Consider the following 20,144-nt stretch of genomic DNA (forward strand, 5'->3'; position numbering starts at 1 on the left):
CACGAGCAGTCCTGTATCTGTACAGTAACATTAACCCTTCACTGCCCGAGTGACGGAGATCCACGAGCTGCTCCCTTCACACACACATGAACAGTCATGCGAAACTTGGAGAGAACCATATGGTCATTTTGTGACCAACGAAAACAAAGACTGTAACAATGCAACTTTTAATAGGCTATATGTTATTATCGCTTTATGCCTTATGTAGTTATGTTATCTATTTATTTGAATCAAAAACATATTTGAACTTGTGTCCCCATGTTGTGCGTCAACCCTGTTACCAATTTCCTCTTATTAAATTTTCCATAAACCCTAATGAAAACACCTCAACATGAACAGCTTCATACTTTTAAGATGTGAACTTTCTTTTAGAAAGTAATTGTTTTTCTCTTTTTTATTACTTTATGTATTGTTAGGTTTGTACGGGATGATCTGAAATAGTCAACCCTGTTACCATGCGTATGTGCAGTAAACAACTTTTCACAACTGAATATATACCTGAAGTTGTGCCCCCATGTTATGCATATAGCAATCACATCATAATTCCCATTCCCATCCATTCCATGAAAAAAACTCATAATAACATTAACATAGTTTCAGTACAAGAACAATTGCTTTCAGGGAGTAATTGTTTTCTCCTTTCTTATATTTTATGTTTACGTTATCGTTCTGTACAATCAGTGACCAATGCTGATTGGTTGTACATTCTTTTTCTCGTTTTATCTTATGTTTTGTTAGGTTTGGGTGAATAGTCAACCCTGTTACTATGATTTATACCATTTGACTATTGGAAACTGAATATTTGTAAATATCAGTTTTCAATTAATTTTTTAATAAACTCCTTGTAGTGTCATGACCTTGAGCACTGATATAAAATATACAAAAATAACTAACTGAAAACACTGTTATAGAAATATACAAAAATTGATACACCGTATAGGCTATATAAAAAAGAACAAATGATGGGTGGTGACATAAGATTAATTATATCATATATTATAATAATAGAGTTATTATTATTTGATGCCAATTGTAAATTTACTGTGAGGGTACAAGCTTGGCCACATTAAAAACATATTTTTTTACAAATGATTTCACAATAAAAAACAACAATTTGAATTTACAGTGGGTTTACAACAGAAATAGGCCCAACATTTCTCTTGAAATAGCTTATTTCTTTATATAAAATATTATTATTATTATTTTGAGTTTTTAATTAATTTATTAATTTATTTATGATGTTGTTACTGTTCTGAACCATTTTCCAATGGACAATAAAATATGAAAGAATTTTCATCAACAAATAAAGCATCTTCATATTATGCCCCTAAATCATATTTATGGTCTGGTTTAGTTAAGGTATTCTGTTAAAATTCTAAATTATTTCAAATAACAGCCTTTTTGAGTTAAACATATACAGGTGCATCTCAATAAATTAGAATGTTGTGGAAAAGTTCATTTATTTCAGTAATTCAACTCAAATTGTGAAACTCGTGTATTAAATAAATTCAATGCACACAGACTGAAGTAGTTTAAGTCTTTGGTTCTTTTAATTGTGATGATTTTGGCTCACATTTAACAAAAACCCACCAATTCACTATCTCAACAAATGAGAATATGGTGACATGCCAATCAGCTAATCAACTCAAAACACCTGCAAAGGTTTCCTGAGCCTTCAAAATGGCCTCTCAGTTTGGTTCACTAGGCTACACAATCATGGGGAAGACTGCTGATCAGACAGTTGTCCAGAAGACAATCATTGACACCCTTCACAAGGAGCCACAAACATTCATTGCCAAAGAAGCGGGCTGTTCACAGAGTGCTGTATCCAAGCATGTTAACAGAAAGTTGAGTGGAAGGAAAAAGTGTGGAAGAAAAAGATACACAACCAACCGAGAGAACCGCAGCCTTATGAGGATTGTCAAGCAAAATCGATTCAAGAATTTGAGTGAACTTCACAAGGAATGGACTGAGGCTGGGGTCAAGGCATCAAGAGCCACCACACACAGACATATCAAGGAATTTGGCTACAGTTGTCGTATTCCTCTTGTTAAGCCACTCCTGAACCACAGACAACATCAGAGGCATCTTACCTGGGCTAAGGAGAAGAAGAACTGGACTGTTGCCCAGTGGTCCAAAGTCCTCTTTTCAGATGAGAGCAAGTTTTGTATTTCATTTGGAAACCAAGGTCCTAGAGTCTGGAGGAAGGGTGGAGAAGCTCATAGCCCAAGTTGCTTGAAGTCCAGTGTTAAGTTTCCACAGTCTGTGATGATTTGGGGTGCAATGTCATCTGCTGGTGTTGGTCCATTGTGTTTTTTGAAAACCAAAGTCACTGCACCCGTTTACCAAGAAATTTTGGAGCACTTCATACTTCCTTCTGCTGACCAGCTTTTTGAAGATGCTGATTTCATTTTCCAGCAGGATTTGGCACCTGCCCACACTGCCAAAAGCACCAAAAGTTGGTTAAATGACCATGGTGTTGGTGTGCTTGACTGGCCAGCAAACTCACCAGACCTGAACCCCATAGAGAATCTATGGGGTATTGTCAAGAGGAAAATGAGAAACAAGAGACCAAAAAATGCAGATGAGCTGAAGGCCACTGTCAAAGAAACCTGGGCTTCCATACCACCTCAGCAGTGCCACAAACTGATCACCTCCATGCCACGCCGAATTGAGGCAGTAATTAAAGCAAAAGGAGCCCCTACCAAGTATTGAGTACATGTACAGTAAATGAACATACTTTCCAGAAGGCCAACAATTCACTAAAAATGTTTTTTTATTGGTCTTATGAAGTATTCTAATTTGTTGAGATAGTGAATTGGTGGGTTTTTGTTAAATGTGAGCCAAAATCATCACAATTAAAAGAACCAAAGACTTAAACTACTTCAGTCTGTGTGCATTGAATTTATTTAATACACGAGTTTCACAATTTGAGTTGAATTACTGAAATAAATGAACTTTTCCACGACATTCTAATTTATTGAAATGCACCTGTATAACTCTGAACTGCTTAGATTTCCTATTGGACTCCAGATTTAGTAGGTACAGAATCATTGCTAGAGTGTGTTTTTAGAGCTCTAGCGCCCTCTGTCTGTGTCTTATAGCAATGCTCACAAAAATGTTTAACGTAGAAACTACATAAAACATCAAATAACATCCCACCAATAAATGAAAATGAAAAATATTGAACAAATGAGAATGAAACATAGCAATTCTCCCAGTCACCATTCAATACAAATCGTTTTATTGACATACTGTTCCATTCATTGTTTCCAATCTGCAGTACAGATTGAAGGTTCAACTTGGGAAACTCCTGGAGGTCTTTTACACTTTAAACAGGGCTGTCCGCTGCTTATTTTTTAATATGACAGGGGGTAAAAGTTTGCATTAGAGGCCTGATCTAGCATTCTGAGTTCCTCCATTGATACTAAATGTCAAAAATACCAGTAGTCTAGACATTATACAACTGTTGGCTCTGGGGTACCAATACAAGGAATTACTTAGTAAGCTGAAACTGTCAGTGTAGATGTTTGAGCTAAGGTGCTCTCTTTAGTTAATGGGCTTTTAAACTCTTGATTCATTACGTACTCAATAACAGCAGCAAAGACAAAAGCCTTTACTGCAGAAATAAAGATCTAAAAGTGAACAGAGGGAAACAAGATCATCAGTTTTCTGAGCATCACTCATGATGTTTACGTTCCCTAAAATCATCAGTTTTGACCTAAGATTATCATAATCAGAAAGGCTAATTCTAGACAGATTTTGCTGCTGCTTCATGAAAATGCAAGTTATGTAAAAAAAATTGCTTAATCCAAATGAATGAATACCATGGAAAAGCCCATTACCCAAGTTAGCATTAGCCTGCAGTACAAGACTTACTGCATTTCACCATGTTGCTAGTCACACAGTCACAGGCTAGCAATTGTGGCAGAATTAACCATGCTATTAATCCGTACTTTAATTCTTTTTCCTTCCCCCCCCGCCCCCCTCCCCCTCTACAGATAAGTCAGGGAATACAAACCATATGGTCATTAGATAAAAGGGTCCAGCTAAAAGAAAAGCGAATTGAATAAATTAAACAGACCAGCATCCAAATAGGCATTGTTTCCTATAGAACACAGTATAAAATTGATTAGCACTCCTCAAACTCGTTGACAAACATGCGCTTGGTCATTTCAGTTTATATGATCATCTTTAATCCCTTCCGTGGCATTTTGGCAGCTGTCCTGGCCTCTCATCTTCATCTCTCCCTCTCTTTTTTCTTACATGCTCGCTGTGTGTTGGTTTCCATGTCGCTGGCTCTCTGCGTTTGCAGGCAGAGGCTGGAAGCACCCGGTGGGAGTATAGGTGGGCTGTGGAAGCAGTGGTTTGCCAGGATTTGCTTAGACGCTGTCTATCTCAGGAACTGGCAAGGGGTCTGTGCTCCCTGTCTGTTGAGAGGCACACAGAGGTTCACAGGGCTGGCTGAGCGATTCCGCAGACAGGCTCTTGCTAGACAGAATACTGCTAAGACTGGGCTTCCGGCTGTCCCGTGGCTGGGCCTCGATCTCCACACGGACCTCAATATTAGTCCCTTCCCTATTGTAAAGACATGTGACACAGTTTTTAGGAAAAAGAAATTGATTACGTTATTGATAGTGTGATTTATGCTCATTTTTTAAAACCCTATCTGATAATTTAAAAATTAAAACATTAAAAATGCAATTCTCACATGCAATAACTTACACATATTTACATGATTATGAGCTATATTAAAAAACATTTTGATATATTTCTGAGGAGATGTGTCAGGGCCATTTTGATACCATTTTGAAATTAGAAATCCTGTATAAAAGAACAAAATATTTGAAATAAGAAAACCTTAAGTAGTTTAGCATCATTTCTTATTATTATTTAATAGAATAAATACACTGTTGTTCAAAAGTTTGGGGTCAGTATTTTTTTTAAAGAAATTAAAACTTTTATGCATCAAATTGATCAAAAATGACAGTAGGCATTTATAATGTTACCAAAGATTTATGTTACCTGCTATTCATCAAAGAATCCTGAAAAGTAAATAAAATAAAATATGAAGCAGCACAACTGTGTTCAACATTGAAAATAATAAGAAATATTTCTTAATCAGCATATTCTAATGATTACTGAAGGATCATGTGACACTGAAGAATGGAGTAATGATGCTGAAAATTCAGCTTTGCATCACAGGAATAAATTAAATTTTAGAATATATTAAAACATAAAACAGGTATTTTACATTTAAATAATGTTTTACAATTTTACTGTATTTTTATTGAAATACATGCTGTCTTGACAAACATAAGACTTATTTAAAAAATATAAAAAAATCTTACCCCAAACTTTTGAATAGTAGTGTTTATATTTTAACAGAACTGCTTCAATACTTATCAATAATGAAAAAATAAAAAGTCATGAAATTTGCTGACCTCAGAGCAAATGTTTGTGTGCTGCTGAAGGCACACTCCTCAACTACATCCACATCGTCTGACTGAACAACCTGCTCAGTGCTGTCAACATGTCCATCATTAGGAGGTTCAACTGAGCCCTTTCCTCCAGACTGGACTACACTGGTGCTGGGAAGCGGCATCACTTCCTCCACATTCACACTCACTTCCTGTACACTTCCGTTGGATAGAGCTGGGTTTGTCTGGCCGGTCCAGTGATCACTGACTACATGAGAAAATAGAAGATCTTCAAGAGAAGTTTAAATGTCATCAGATCAGGCCAAACTGTGAGCTTAATATTACAAAACTAATCTTTCTGCACTACAGTAACAATGTTTAAAATACAAACACATACATAGTGGTTAACAATTTATAATAAAGTAGGATCATTTTCTAGCAAACAGTGTCATTCGTTATGTACAGCATAGTGTTGTGTAAGCATCGTTGAAACTGTAGCTTTCTAAGCTAAAAAAAAATTATAATCTAAAGCTACCCTTTTAAACAGGTAAGCTACACATATTACTAACATGTAGCTGACTACAGATAATCTGTTTAAGGCAGTTAAACTACAGCAAAGATACTCTTACATTACAAACAGTTAGCTACACTAAAAGCTAGCAGAAATAGCTAACTACAAAGAAGCTGTATAGTGTGGTTAAACTACAGCAAAGATACTCTTAAAATTAGTTAGCTACATTAAAAACTCCTAGTAAGAAGCAGCTTACTAAATCTGTTTAAGGTGGTTAAACTACAGCAAAGATACTCTTAAAAGTTGTTAGCTAAACTTAAAAACTCATAGTAAAACGGAGCTAACTACAGTAAATCTGTTTAAGGTGGTTAAACTACAGAAAAGATACTCTTACATTACAAACAGTTAGCTACACTAAAAGCTAGCAGAAATAGCTAACTACAAAGAAGCTGTATAGTGTGGTTAAACTACAGCAAAGATACTCTTAAAATTAGTTAGCTACATTAAAAACTCCTAGTAAGAAGCAGCTTACTACATCTGTTTAAGGTGGTTAAACTACAGAAAATATACTCTTACAAACAGTTAACTACATAAAAAACTAGCAAAAAGTAACTACCTACAAAGAAGCTGTTCAGTGTGGCTAAACTGCAGCAAAGATACTCTTAAAATTAATTAGCTACACTAAAAACTCCCAGTAAGAAGTAGCTAACTACAGTAAATCTGTTTCAGGTGGTTAAACTACAACAAAGATACTCTTAGAAGTAGTTAGCTAAACTTAAAAACTCCTAGTTAACTACAGTAAATCCGTTTAAGGTGGTTAAACTACAACAAAGATACTCTTAGAAGTAGTTAGCTAAACTTAAAAACTCCTAGTAAAAGTAGCTAACTACAGTAAATCTGTTTAGGTAACTACAGAAAAGATACTCTTACAAGCTACACTTTAGCTACACTAAAAGCTAACAAAAAGTAGCTAACTACAAAGAAGCTGTTCAGTGTGGTTAAACTCTTAAACTCTTACTCTTAAAACTCCTACACTAAAAACTCTTAGTAAGAAGTACTACAGTGAACCTATTAAAAATAGTTAAACTACAGCAAAGCAAGTCAGCTACAGTACTAGCAATAGTCAACTTCACTGAAGCTATGTATAGGGGGTAATATCTTTCTGTATTTTCTACTATCTGTATTATATTATCTCTACATTACTGTATATCAGCCATATTTATATCAGAGTTAAAAACAAAGCGCTGTTTCTAATGCAACTGAACTACTGTCAGGTTACTGAAAAAATAGAGGTAGTTAAATTTGCAGTGGCACATCATTTAAGTTAACTGTAAATGTATAGTCATATAGCCAAATTTCAGGAAGTTGGACTTACAGTTGGCCAGATCTTCCAGCTGTATGTTCCGTACTTCAGGAGTTTCAGTTTGTGGCCTGCACCAGCCATTACGACACAACGACATGGGCACGACCCCGTAGACATATGTCAACATAAGAGGCACCCCCACCCCTTTAAGCAAAGAAGATTTACTAAATTAGAATTAATTATAAAGGTACTGAAAGATTTGCATGATTATTAACTACAGAAAAAATGTATAAGTGTACAAGAATACATAATGAAATACTCAAATCACAGACATATTTAGCTCATTTAAAAGTGAACATATTTTCAGATGAATTATGTTGAAGAAGGAAAAAGGGCAAGAATGCACATAATAGCAACATAAATACACAGAGGCATAATGCTAGCAGCAAAGACAAGGACAACACACAATAAGAGAGACAAAAGGCCATGATCCTCCTGGTTCTGGATAAGAACAGAGTGGCATTGTTGATGGGGACATTGAAGGGGACAAGGCCCCTCTGTGGCTCTCCTGAGGAGAGGTCAGAGCTGCAGAACAGACAGGGCTATTCAGAGGGGAGAATGAGAGGGAACACAGGCTTTGGGTTTGCGAGGAGAGCACAGAGTAGTGAATGTGCTGCGCTCAGGACTTCACGCTATGCCATGGAGATCGCGCTGACATTTTAGTTGCAGCCAACTGCTGTAATCTTCCCCTCCCCACTCCAGCTCTCACAGGAATGCCAAAGCAGAAGATAGATGAGTCATCAGAGACGACCTGGGCAGTTGCCGTGTGTATGTGCGAGCATGAATGAAACAGCTGCATGCACATATGTAAGCTTAAATGCATGCAATATGGACGTTATTATCACAAAATATCTGTTGTTTACCCACAAGTCATTCTAAAGCCGTATGATTTTCTTGCTTTTGTGGAACATAAGAAACCTTTAATAATGGTCCAGTTGCTATTTTCCATACAATTACAATTAATGGAGACTTTTAAGCTTCAAGAACGTTTAAGCTTTATAACAGATGCAAATGCAATATGAAATATGAATAAAATATCATAAATGTGGTCTTCCAAAATCATATGATAGCTTTGTTTGATTAACTGACTTAAGCATATGTTGTTATTCACCTGAATCATGATGAAAAGATCTGGCTTAAAGGGGTCATATGACGTTGCTAAAAAAGAACATTATGTTGTGTATTTGGTGTATGCAATGTGTTTATGTGGTTTAAGGTTCAAAAAACACAATTTCCACATACTGTACATTATTGTTGCTCCTCTAAGCCCCGCCTTTCTGAAACGCGTCGATTTTTACAAAGCTCAATCGTTCTGAAAAGCGAGGTGTGCTCTGATTGGCCAGCTATCCAGTGAGTTGTGATTGGCTGAATACCTCAAGCGTGTGACGGAAATGTTACGCCCCTTAACATACTGTGATGCCATGTGTCCCGGCGCGACAAGACAAAAACAATAAAACCCATTATAAACGAGGCATTTGTTGCATCAAGTGGGGACATAATTACTGATTATAATGACTTATACTGTCTTTTTATGTCTTTTTATGCGTTGCGTTGCGTATCGCGCTGCGTAATAATAAAACCATGTCTGGAGAAACGACAAACAACATGCGCTACTCTACACTACTCAAAAAGAATCGTCAGTGGCAAATTGTTTAAATATAAAAAACTTACTTACAGGCTGTGAGTCAGAAGCACCAGACTGTCCTTGCAAAGTTGGAACTGCCCCACTTTATAGAAACAAACACCGGCATTGTAGGCTACTCTCACAGGAAACAGTCCTCATCCTCCGCAAAATGTGCTGCACACATCTGAATATTTGGGTTGAACTGTTCTGGAACAGTGTTGTAAATACAACTTAACCACTGATTTCTAGTTGTGTCCTCTTTTGGAAAACCAAACAAAGTAGTTTCGCTTTCACAATGAAATACACAGCATCTTCACGACATGGCGGCGGCAGCAGCAACAATACTACAGCGAGAATAAAAGTTACGCCTTCTTTCTTTGCGTAAATATTTGGGCGGCGTTATGCAAATCTTCCCATATCGTGACGTAGACGTGGGGGTGTGTTAGAACGAGCCGTTTTAGGAGGGCGTGGTTGACTCTTAACTTATATAAAGAATATCTCTTTTTTAGTCTTTGCAACTTTACAGATCTTCTTTATGCACCAAGAGCTTGTAACACTCCAAAGAGAAAGGAAAAATTTTAATCGCATCATATGACCCCTTTAAGAGAATTTTTCTTAAATTTCCAGTGAATAATGTCTCTATTTTAGTCTGTTTTGGCTTCAGATTACCTTTTAGGCTTCACAGAAAAAAGTTGTACAGGTTTGAAATGACATGTTCTACCTTTCTCATTCAATGTCTCAACTGAGAGGCAAATTAGCTTCATTTGTCTGAACTCATGCCAGAACAATCAATATGCTTAATTCAGCTTCTTTAAATTGACATAATCCAACAATATGACCACTAAAGTGCTCCTTGACTTCTTAATATCCCTATTCCCCATATTCATATTCAATAATATAAAAAAAACAAAGACTTTTAGTGACAGTAGTGAATATTAAAAAGAAAGCTTTGTGCATTGTGTTAAACATATGCATAGAAATATGTATAGAAGTAATAAGTACTAACCACAGTGTTTTACATGTTCATCATGTTATAAGCAACCAGCAAGGTGGATGGATGATTTTCTTACCCACAGTAATGGCCGCTATGACTGGAGACACAAAAACAGACATCATGACCCCACTGGCCACTGTCAGATAATGTTTACTTCCTGAGATATTGTTTTTCTTACAGCGACCATGAACCTGGCAAGCAAACAGATACAAACTTAAAGTTTGTACAAGCATACAAGCATAAAATGTAAAATTACAAATGTCTTTTCACTTTTTTTTTTTGGAAGATTATCAGGGCGTGCAAATTTGAAATAATAATGATGTTCATGGATAAATCATTTATAATAAACATTGTGATATTCCATAAGAGAATAAGAATTGTCCATTTTGATTTCATGGTGATTTTAAAGAGGTAATATATCTGGTGTTGATTCTTGGGGTCCTGAAGGGCATAATGGCATCCATAAAATAATGGTACAGTGAAACTCTCTCTACCTTCTTTGCAAACATTTTCTATATCACATTTACCAGGGGTTTGAAGGAGACAGGTCTGGTGGATTTACATAAATTTACATATATGCATTCGGCAGCACTTTTCTTATAATGAGCATACAACCAAGGGCATGACCTTGTCTTATTATCATCCCAGAGCTATTTAACGGTCACTGGATCCATTTCATGAAAGAGAGGACATAATAATGCAGCAAACTTTAGGCCTTTACCTTGCGGCCCATATAAATCGGGATGCCCACAATGATGACTGGTATCGCAATGCCTGCTATGAGTGAGATCACCACCGGAGCCCCGAGCAGCATGCCGACCTGCCACAAAACCTTGCGGGTCTGCGACCATGGCTTCTTTCCCCAGAAAGTGCAGCCTGAGGGACTGTGAGGAAGATAAATGAAAGTATTTTTCATACACTCATATAGCTATGGCATGTAAATGACATGAGGTTAAAGATAAGACAAGGAATATTAGCCAATAAAAGCCAGACACGCACACTGTCGCATTGAATCAATATTTTATGATCTCATCCTCGATTAGCCTCATGCACCGCCTGGGTGAATTACGATCCTCTACGGTCAATGTCACTTCCTGTTCTGTTCTGTGTGGTAAAGGATTACAGGCTACTAGCTTAAAGGGATAGTTCACCCAAAAATTCTGTTATTAATTACTCACCCTCATGTCGTTCCAAACCTGTAAGTCCTTCGTTCAACACAAATGAAGATATTTTTTATGAAAGGCAGTAAGGACAAAACTTTGCACACAAAAGCTATTCTCGTAGCTTCATAAAATTACGGTACAAGCACTGATGTCACATGGACTATTTTAACGATGTCCCTCACTATCTTTCTGGGCCTGAGTGTGGTAGTTGTGTTGCTGTCTGTGAGGGTCAGAAAGCTCTCGATTTCATCAAAAATATCATTATTTGTGTTCCGAAGATGAACGAAGGTCTTACAGGTCTGGAACAACATGAGGGTCAGTAATTAATAACAGAATTTTTGGGTGAACTACTCCTTTAAAAGCCAATCTGAAGTAAATATTTGAACACAACACTTTATTACTGATGAATGCTGATTATCATCTTATAACAATAACCAAATTTCCATTCATGGTTTTTATTTGCGAAAAAGGTTTAGCGCATCAATGTTTACATATATAGCTGATAGAAATGCTAATTATCGTTAAAATTTTGCAAGTGGCGACACAATATTTATTAATTTAACTTTAGTAAATACACTCTATGTCAATGCTTCAAATGTCGCCTTTTTGTTGGAAAAAAGGACTTTAACACAAATGTGGTGTCACATGACAGAATTAGACATGTGTTGTCTTGTCTTAAAGTGATAGTTCAACCCAAAAATAAAAACATTTAATCACCGTCATGTCATTCCAAACTTGTGTGACTTTATTTCTTCTGTGAAACATAAAGAATATATTTTCTCTTTTTTGGCATTTTTGCCTTTATGATGATAGGACAGTTTATATCTGACAGGAAGTGAAGTGGGAGAGAGAGGGGGGCGGGATTGGGAAAGGTACTCAAGCCAGGATTCAAACTCGGGACGCCCGTAGCACTACGACGCTGTATGTTGGCGCCAAATGCCTCATGGGCAGGAAAGAATATATTTTGAAAACGTGAAAATCAAAGGTTTCAAAACAACACTGACCTGCTGAAAAACATAACAAATAAAAAACTCAGACATCAGACATTATTCAAAATATCGTCTTTTGTCTTCCACAGAAGAAATAAAGGCATACAGGTTTGGAATGACATGAGGGTAAGTAAAGGATGACAGAATTATTTATGTATCTGTCATTTTATAAAAATCTGTCTCCGCCCGACTGGAGCCCAGCAGAATGGGGTGTTCATTAAATTAAGAACCCTGCTTCTGGCAAATCGTGGGGGTTGGGTTGCATGGAAAGGGAAATATGAACAGAGATTTGTACTGATTAACTGACGAAAGTCGGTGCTGGCCAGCATCCAAGAATGGAAAAATCTATCAGAAATCAGCTTTAGTGCAGCGATAGCTCACTGAAACGGGTAGCGAAGTCACTATTTTAAAGATCAGACCTCTGAAACGGCTCAGCTTCTGCAAGACTTGTGTTGATTAAGAGTAATTAAGCAACTCAGATAATCTGTAATGTTTGTGAAGTCGGCAACACAAGCAACCTGGCACAAACTCAGTATTGTAGGGCCAGAAAAACATATCTGACATTCTTGTGCTGCAGAATTACCCCTGTTTAGCTTGGACTGAATGTGTCCGAGAGTAGCTTAATAACAGATCACAGACTCTGGTGACTGCTGGTGATGAATGTGGGCTATGTGCTTGCAGGCAAATGTCCTATATTTGGCAGTGAACGCTCTGCACACTGGATAAATTCTCTAATTCTGTAATTAGAGATTGCACAATTGCCTATAGTAACTTAATCAACTAATAAATGCAGGAAGATTTAAAAGCAATAAGAATTTCATTTACGCACACCCACAGACCAAATTTGGCAAATCTGCAGGCACTTTCAGAAAAAAACTGAAAGCGCATTTTTTTTTAGATCAGTCTGCCTGGACATAAAGTATTTAGAAGGTACAGATTTGATACAATGTGCATTTTCAATGTTAAAGGGATCTAATCTCTGAAACAGTTGAAACAAGCAAGCAAGTAAACTAGATATTCACGATCAAAACTGCGTTGTCCCTTATTTTCAGATTTATGTCTATGAAATAATCTGTACTTATTTTTGTGGAACAGAAACATTATACATTTTTCATTTATTTTTCAGTGTTTTCCACACCATTATTGAACTATTACTTTAGTGTCACATAATCCTTCAGAAATCATTTGAAAACAGTTGTGTTGCTTTATATTTTTATGGAAACCATGATACTTTTATTTGAAGGATTCTTTGATAAATACAAAGTTCAAAAGAACAGCATTTATTTGAAATAGTAATAACATTATAAATGCATTTACAGTGTCTTTTTGATCAATTAAATGCATCCTTGTTATTTATTTATTTATTTTTAAATCTTACTTATCCCAAAACATTTGAACGGTAGTGTATTTCAAATAAACCCACTCTTAAAATTTGTAAAAACCAAACTGACCTGTGGTTGGTCACTTTACATGTCTCGTCCTGTCTAAGTAAGCATTTTTACACAAAATAAACTACAATGCAGACCAGACCTTAGCCATTAGTCAAAGATCTGGCTACGTGTGACTACTCTTACTGGAACTTGATGACTGTGTGTATTGTGTGTGTGTGTGTACCTGAGGTAGTGCACATCAGTGATCTCCTGCATGCACAGCCAACAGAACTGACAAGCACACACTGTACAATTCATTCTGTTGCAGCTGCCATCATTAGTCTTCATGATATAGGCACCACAACGTGGACAGGGCTTGATCTCCTCTGCATCTTCAAGATTAAAAGCAGAGCAAACATCTTAGCCGGTGGACACCAAACAGATATTAGGTTAGTCCCTCAATGTTTGTGCCATACCACCAGGCTCCTCGTTGAAGACATAGAGCGTGGAAACATCATTGGCTCCTGAAGTGTGGCGAGCGCGCTGACGCCTGGCTTGGTCACAAGTCTGGTCTGGGTGCCACAGCTGGCGGCAGTGGTAGCAAAACTCGGTTTCACAGCCTTCCCGACCACAGCTCAGCTTGGGGCACTCGGCACAGCCGTAAGCTATCACTGCATAGCTAAAGAATGATAGAAATAAAATGAGGAGATTAATTAATTAATATTTATATTTATATGTGACCCTGGACCACAAAACGAGTCATAAGTAGCAGAGGTATATTTGTAGCAATAACGAACAATACATTGTATGGGCCAAAATGATCGATTTTTCTTTTATGCCAAAAATCATTAGGATATTAAGTAAAGAATGTTCCATGAAGATATTTTGTAAATTTCCTACCGTAAATATATTAAAACTTAATTTTTGATGAGTAATATGCATTGCTAAGAACTTCATTTTGACAACTTTAAAGGCAATTATCTCAATATTTTGATTTTTTTACACCCTCAGATTCCAGATTTTCAAATAGTTGTATCTCTGCCAAATATTGTCCTATCCTAACAAACCAGGCATCAACGGAAAGCTTATTTATTTATGTATAAATCTCAATTTCAAAACATTGACCCTTATGACTGGTTTTGTGGTCCAGGGTCACATATATGATTTATATTATATATATAAATATATTTCTTAAATCGGCCTATATACATATAAATATACACAGTACACACACATAAGTTATGTAAACACAAAGTTTTATTTTGCATGCGATTAATTGTGATTAATCGATTTGACAGCACTAATTAAAAATAATTAATAAACATGAAAGCTCATATGTGGGAACTTCCGGGTTTACCATATTTGATGTAGTGTATGTATGTGTGATTTATATTATATATATAAATATATCTCTTAAATCGGCCTATATACATATAAATATACACAGTACACACACATAAGTTATGTAAACACAAAGTTTTATTTTGCATGCGATTAATTGTGATTAATCGATTTGACAGCACTAATTAAAAATAATTAATAAACATGAAAGCTCATATGTGGGAACTTCCGGGTTTACCATATTTGATGTAGTGTATGTATGTGTGCTGATAATTATTTATATGAGAATATTGAACTATACAAAATACATATTGTCACTATCCACAATATATATTGCATTTTTGCATTGTGACACGACACTTTGTTACACCCTTATTAATCAATATGTAAAACACATAATTGTATATGTGAGCATATGCCACCGTCTAGCACATATGGTGGTGGCTACCGCTATCATTGTTATTATTTTGCACCACAGTCGCAGTAGTAAAGAGAGAGGATGCTCTTGGGTCCATGTGGAGAGACTGCAGGTGATACCTAATACCACCTTGTTGACAAGAAATGGCAAACAGCCACGGGTTCCCATCACTAACCTGATCTGGTTACCATTACGAAACCTAACGCAAGCCTAGAGGACTATACATAATGCACCACAGAGGAGCACATGCTTCATGCTGCAGCGTGCGTGACACAAGGATTCTAGCAAAAACCAGCTTCACATGGTTTTTAGCTGGTTGACACTAGTTTAGATGGGTAATAAGCAGGACTACCTGCTGATTTGACTGGGGATGATCTAGTAGACCATTTTTGTCAAGCTGATAGACCACCTTGGCTAAACTATGGAGAAACCATAGTCTGAGAAACTACAAGCAACCAGAAAAAGAACATGACCACAACTTTGAGACATTTTTTCCCCAGAACTCATTCTATTCAAAATAAAACAGTTACTTCTCACTAGCAACTATTTTCTTGTAAGCAATTCCACTGAGTATGTCAGCAAAGTAATCTTAACCTACTTGTGCCTAGAAAAAAAATATACAGTATTGGTACCATATGAGTTATTGATAATCAGGTTTTTATGTATCTGCCATTATTAGAAACTTATTTGCCCATCCCTATTTTTTTGTCATTGTCCACTCACTTCAAGTTAATCTTTAAACTCACAAAAAAAAAAATAATGACGTTGCTAAATGTAGTCTTTGGCAAATCTCAAAATGAATATCCATTTTCATATCATACATTAAAATCTTATGATGCTTAAATTCACTTGTAGCATTTAAAACAAATTTTACTTTTTAATCATTTAAATATTTTTTCAGTTATATTGTCATTTTTTTATTATTTAAATTAAATAGTATAGAATTTTAATATTGGCCATAGTGTAAAAATAATTATCTGCCAGTATCGGCCGGAATATTCATTCTATAATCTAACGTTAAAATTCTAATTATATTTCAAATTAAAGTTACAATCTGCCAAGATAAATTCTTTGCACTTTTTTCTACAACTTTACATTTAAATTACAGATTTAAAAACTGAGCAAAAAAATAAAAAATAAAAAACAAACTTTGTGTGGAAATGCCAGAAATTATTATGAAATTAAGATGTTTTGCACAGTAATATAATATGTTGTATGTCACGTGATTTTCTTGGCCTTGTCTTGTTCTCATTATATACAAGTTCACATTTTTCATGAGATCTACATTATTAATTGATTGAAATTACATTTTTTATAATATTCCCAGAGAAGTGCCCAATGTTCTGTAAAATCTTTTGTCTGTGCATTCTGCAGACTGCTGATGAAGCCTTCATCCAAAAATCCAATGAGACCACCACAGTGGGAATCTACGTCCTTAAATTTCATAACGGATCTCAGGACATCGGGATTGTCAAGGCTTGGACAACTTTGCATTAGCTACGGCAATGCTTTTTGGTCTAATGTATGCTTTAAATCTCAACTACCCACCTGAAATGAAATATACCTTTGAGGTACGGCAGAAAGAAGTCATGGAGCTGGAAGGCTGCACTCTATCAAAGAAAGCTCAAGTTCTTAGAAACAGACTCTATGAGTGAGCTGTTTCCATGGTATGGCAGGTACTTCCTCTTGGAATGAGGACCACTGTGTTTCTTTTTTCATTTCACACACTCACAAAGAAAACTTATACCACACATACGGAGTCAACTGTTTATAGAGTTTTAACAAACAAATTATGTAGCTTTAACATAAAAATCATGATCATTTAACAAACATAATTTATATAGCTTTAACATATTTAATTCATGTTCATTTAGCAAACATAAATTATGTAGCTTTAACATATAAAAATCATGTTGAGTAAATATAACTTTAATATGTGCAACCAATGTACATATTTTATTTATGTTAATTCAACAGGTTTTTTTTTTCAGTGTATGATATAATATGTAATAAAGTTATAATATGTTAAAAAAGTCATATAATATGTTGAGTGCAGGAGTAAATCAAATGGTTTAAAATTATTCCTCAATAATGGCACCAATGAGTCGCTTCTGTGCTATTCTGGTTTGGGTTATACCACATTATTATTATTATTATTATTATTATTATTATTTGTTTATTTTTAGTTTTTATTATTATTATTATTATTATTATTATTATTATTATTATTATTATTATTATTATTATTATTATTATTTATACAGTAAATAATGCAGGGTTATACACCATTATCTTCTTTATTATTATTATACCTATTATTATTATTTGTTTATTTTTAGTTTTTTTCTTTAGTCTCACTTATTTAAATGTTCTTTCTGTTCTCATGTCATATATGTGACCATGAACCACAAAACCAGTCATAAGGGTCAATTTTGTGAAATTGAGATTTACACATCATCTGAAAGCTGAATAAATATGCTTTCAATTGATTTATGGTTTGTTAGGATATGACAATATTTGGCCGAGATACAATTTGAAGTTTTGATAAAGACAAAATATCTTCATGGAACATGATCTTTACTTAAATTCAGTAGTAAAATAGTGGATGTGCTTCATCATCATGCTACATTCAGTCATATTTATGTTCTAACCTGCAATCTGGCGCCGGGCACCAGCGCGTGTCTGGGTCAGCAGCCAGAAAGCGGCGCAGCTGAAACTCTTCGAAGCGCTCCAGCAGTGCACCGTCATCCAGGATGGCACGGACATCGGGCAGAGCCAGAGCTTCAGGGCACTGCGGGCAGGCGATACCCACACGGCTCTCTGAGATCTCGATGCGTAGGTATTGGCGCAAACAGTCGGTGCAGGCACGATGCTGGCAGGAGGACAAGCGAGGGAAGTGGCCGCGTGGTTGACTCAGGAGGCAGAGCGGGCACTCGACCAGGTGCTCCAGCAGCTGCTCCTGACTGGAGGAGGACAAGGACAGTACACCCATTGAGCCACTGCTCCCACACTTCGCACCTCCCTCGTCATCTCCCACTCCATCTCCTTCCCCTTTCCCAGGATCTCCTCCATCCCTACTGCCCTCTAATCCAACATCACTGTGAGCCCGGTCCTGAGAGGAAAGACAAAATGACTGAGGGCAGTAATGAAAGTTATGACTTTTTCTCAGTCTAATGAAGATAAGCCACACTGTAAAAATTATTGTAATTTTAATGGTAAAAGACTGTAAAAAATGCTACGGTAAAAACCTGTTAATTGGTTAACGGCAAGTTCCTTTACTATATACGAGGAAAAACTGTAATAATCCTAATGAGGCATTTCATGTACTGTAGTTTTTGAAAGCGAAAAAGAACAAGACATTTTATAATTAAAAAACTGTAAATTGATGGAACTGCCTGTGTGACACTTCACATTTTAAATTTCCCCCCCCTTATTTTTTATGTACAGTAGGGTTTTATGATATATTTCATGTTGTTAAAATTACGGTTATTATTTTAGTACCATGATGGTGTTTTGCATGATTGTGTATGATTGTGCACTATACATATATGATATATTTACCTCATTTTGTGGAAAAGCTATTTGTCACTTCCACATTTTGTTATGTTACAGGCTTATTCCAAAATTTATTAAATGCATTATTTTCCTCAAAATTCTACAAACAATACCCCATAATGACAATGTGAAAGAAGTTTGTTTGAAATCTTTGCAAATTTATTAAAATTAAAAATTGAAAAAAATCACATGTACATAAGTATTCACAGCCTTTGCCATGACACTCAAAATTGAGCTTAGGTGCATCCTGTTTCCACTGATCATCCTCGAGATGTTTCTACAACTTGATTAGAGTCCACCTGTGGTAAATTCAGTTGATTTGACATGATTTGGAAAGGCACACACCTGTCTATATAAGGTCCCACAGTTAAAAGTGCATGTCAGAGCACAAACCAAGCCATGAATCCAAGGAATTGTCAGTAGACCGCCGAGACAGAATTGTATCGAGGCACAGATCTGGGGAAGGGTACAGAAAAATTTCTGCAGCACTGAAGGTTCACAGAAGCGTGTAGTCTCTGTTACCCTTAATGGAAGAAGTTTGAAACAACCAGGACTCCTCCTAGAACTGGCCTCCTGGCCAAACTGAGCAATTGATGGAGAAGGGCCTTGTCTAGACTGATGACCAAGAACCTGATGGTCACTCTAGTTGAGCTCCATGATCATATATGGAGATGGGAGAAACCTAGAGAAAGGCTTTGTGGCGGTGTGGCCAGACTCCATCCTCTCCTCAGTGAAGACGCATGAAAACACACTTGGAATTTGCACAAAAAGCACCTAAAGGACCCTCAGACTCTGTAAAACAAGATTCTCTGGTCTGATGAACCTCAATTCTAAGCATCATGTATGAAGGAAACCAGCTCCGCTCATCACCTGCAGAGTACCATCCCAAAAGTAAAGTGTGCTGGTAGCAGCCTCATGCGGTGGGGCTGTTTTTCAGTGGCAGGGACTGAGGGACTCGTCAGCGAAGAAGAAAAGCTTAATGCGCAAAACTATTGAGATGGCTTAATGAAAACCTAGTCCAGAGAATTCAGAACCTCAAACTGGGCAGAAGGTTCAACTTCCAACATGACAATGACCCTTAGCACACCGCACGAGTGGCTTATAGACAACTCCGTGAATGTCCTTGAGTGGCCCAGCCGGAGCCTGGGATTGAACCCAGTCAAATATTTCTGGAGAAACCTGAAAATGTGCGTCTGCCCCCATCCAACCTGACAGAGCTTGAGAGGTGAAGAGGTGAGGAGAAGAATGGCAGAGAATTGCCTCTGATGATCAAAGCTTGTCGCATCATACCCAAAAAGATTTGAGGCTGTAGTTAGTGCCAAAGGAGCTTCAACAAAGTAATGAGCAATGAATACTTATGTAAATGTCTGTGTGTGGTGTTTTTTTTTTTTTTTTT

The 20,144-nt window shown here is 36.5% G+C and overlaps 1 protein-coding gene across 4 annotated transcripts in view; it reads right to left on the bottom strand.

Annotated features, from left to right (window-relative positions):
- Positions 1-3,973: 3,973 nt before the first annotated feature.
- The window catches only part of LOC107589055 (E3 ubiquitin-protein ligase RNF19B-like), a 17,696-nt gene continuing 1,525 nt past the window's right edge, over positions 3,974-20,144 (bottom strand). For 2 of the 4 annotated variants that reach the window (XM_016277368.1, XM_016277369.1), the window contains 9 exons: positions 17,845-18,305; positions 13,911-14,113; positions 13,679-13,826; positions 10,634-10,796; positions 9,989-10,103; positions 7,307-7,438; positions 5,445-5,709; positions 5,026-5,028; positions 3,974-4,578 (listed from right to left, as the gene is read on the bottom strand). In XM_016277368.1, the coding sequence (XP_016132854.1) occupies positions 4,383-4,578; positions 5,026-5,028; positions 5,445-5,709; positions 7,307-7,438; positions 9,989-10,103; positions 10,634-10,796; positions 13,679-13,826; positions 13,911-14,113; positions 17,845-18,305 (1,686 nt within the window). In that variant the 3' untranslated portion in view covers positions 3,974-4,382. The remainder of the gene's footprint in view (positions 4,579-5,025; positions 5,029-5,444; positions 5,710-7,306; positions 7,439-9,988; positions 10,104-10,633; positions 10,797-13,678; positions 13,827-13,910; positions 14,114-17,844; positions 18,306-20,144) is intronic. The other 2 variants (XM_016277371.1, XM_016277370.1) reach the window with 2 other exon arrangements.

The sequence above is a fragment of the Sinocyclocheilus grahami genome, unplaced genomic scaffold (assembly GCF_001515645.1).
Source record: "Sinocyclocheilus grahami isolate Dianchi unplaced genomic scaffold, SAMN03320097.WGS_v1.1 scaffold111.1, whole genome shotgun sequence".
Taxonomy (NCBI): Eukaryota; Metazoa; Chordata; class Actinopteri; order Cypriniformes; family Cyprinidae; genus Sinocyclocheilus; species Sinocyclocheilus grahami.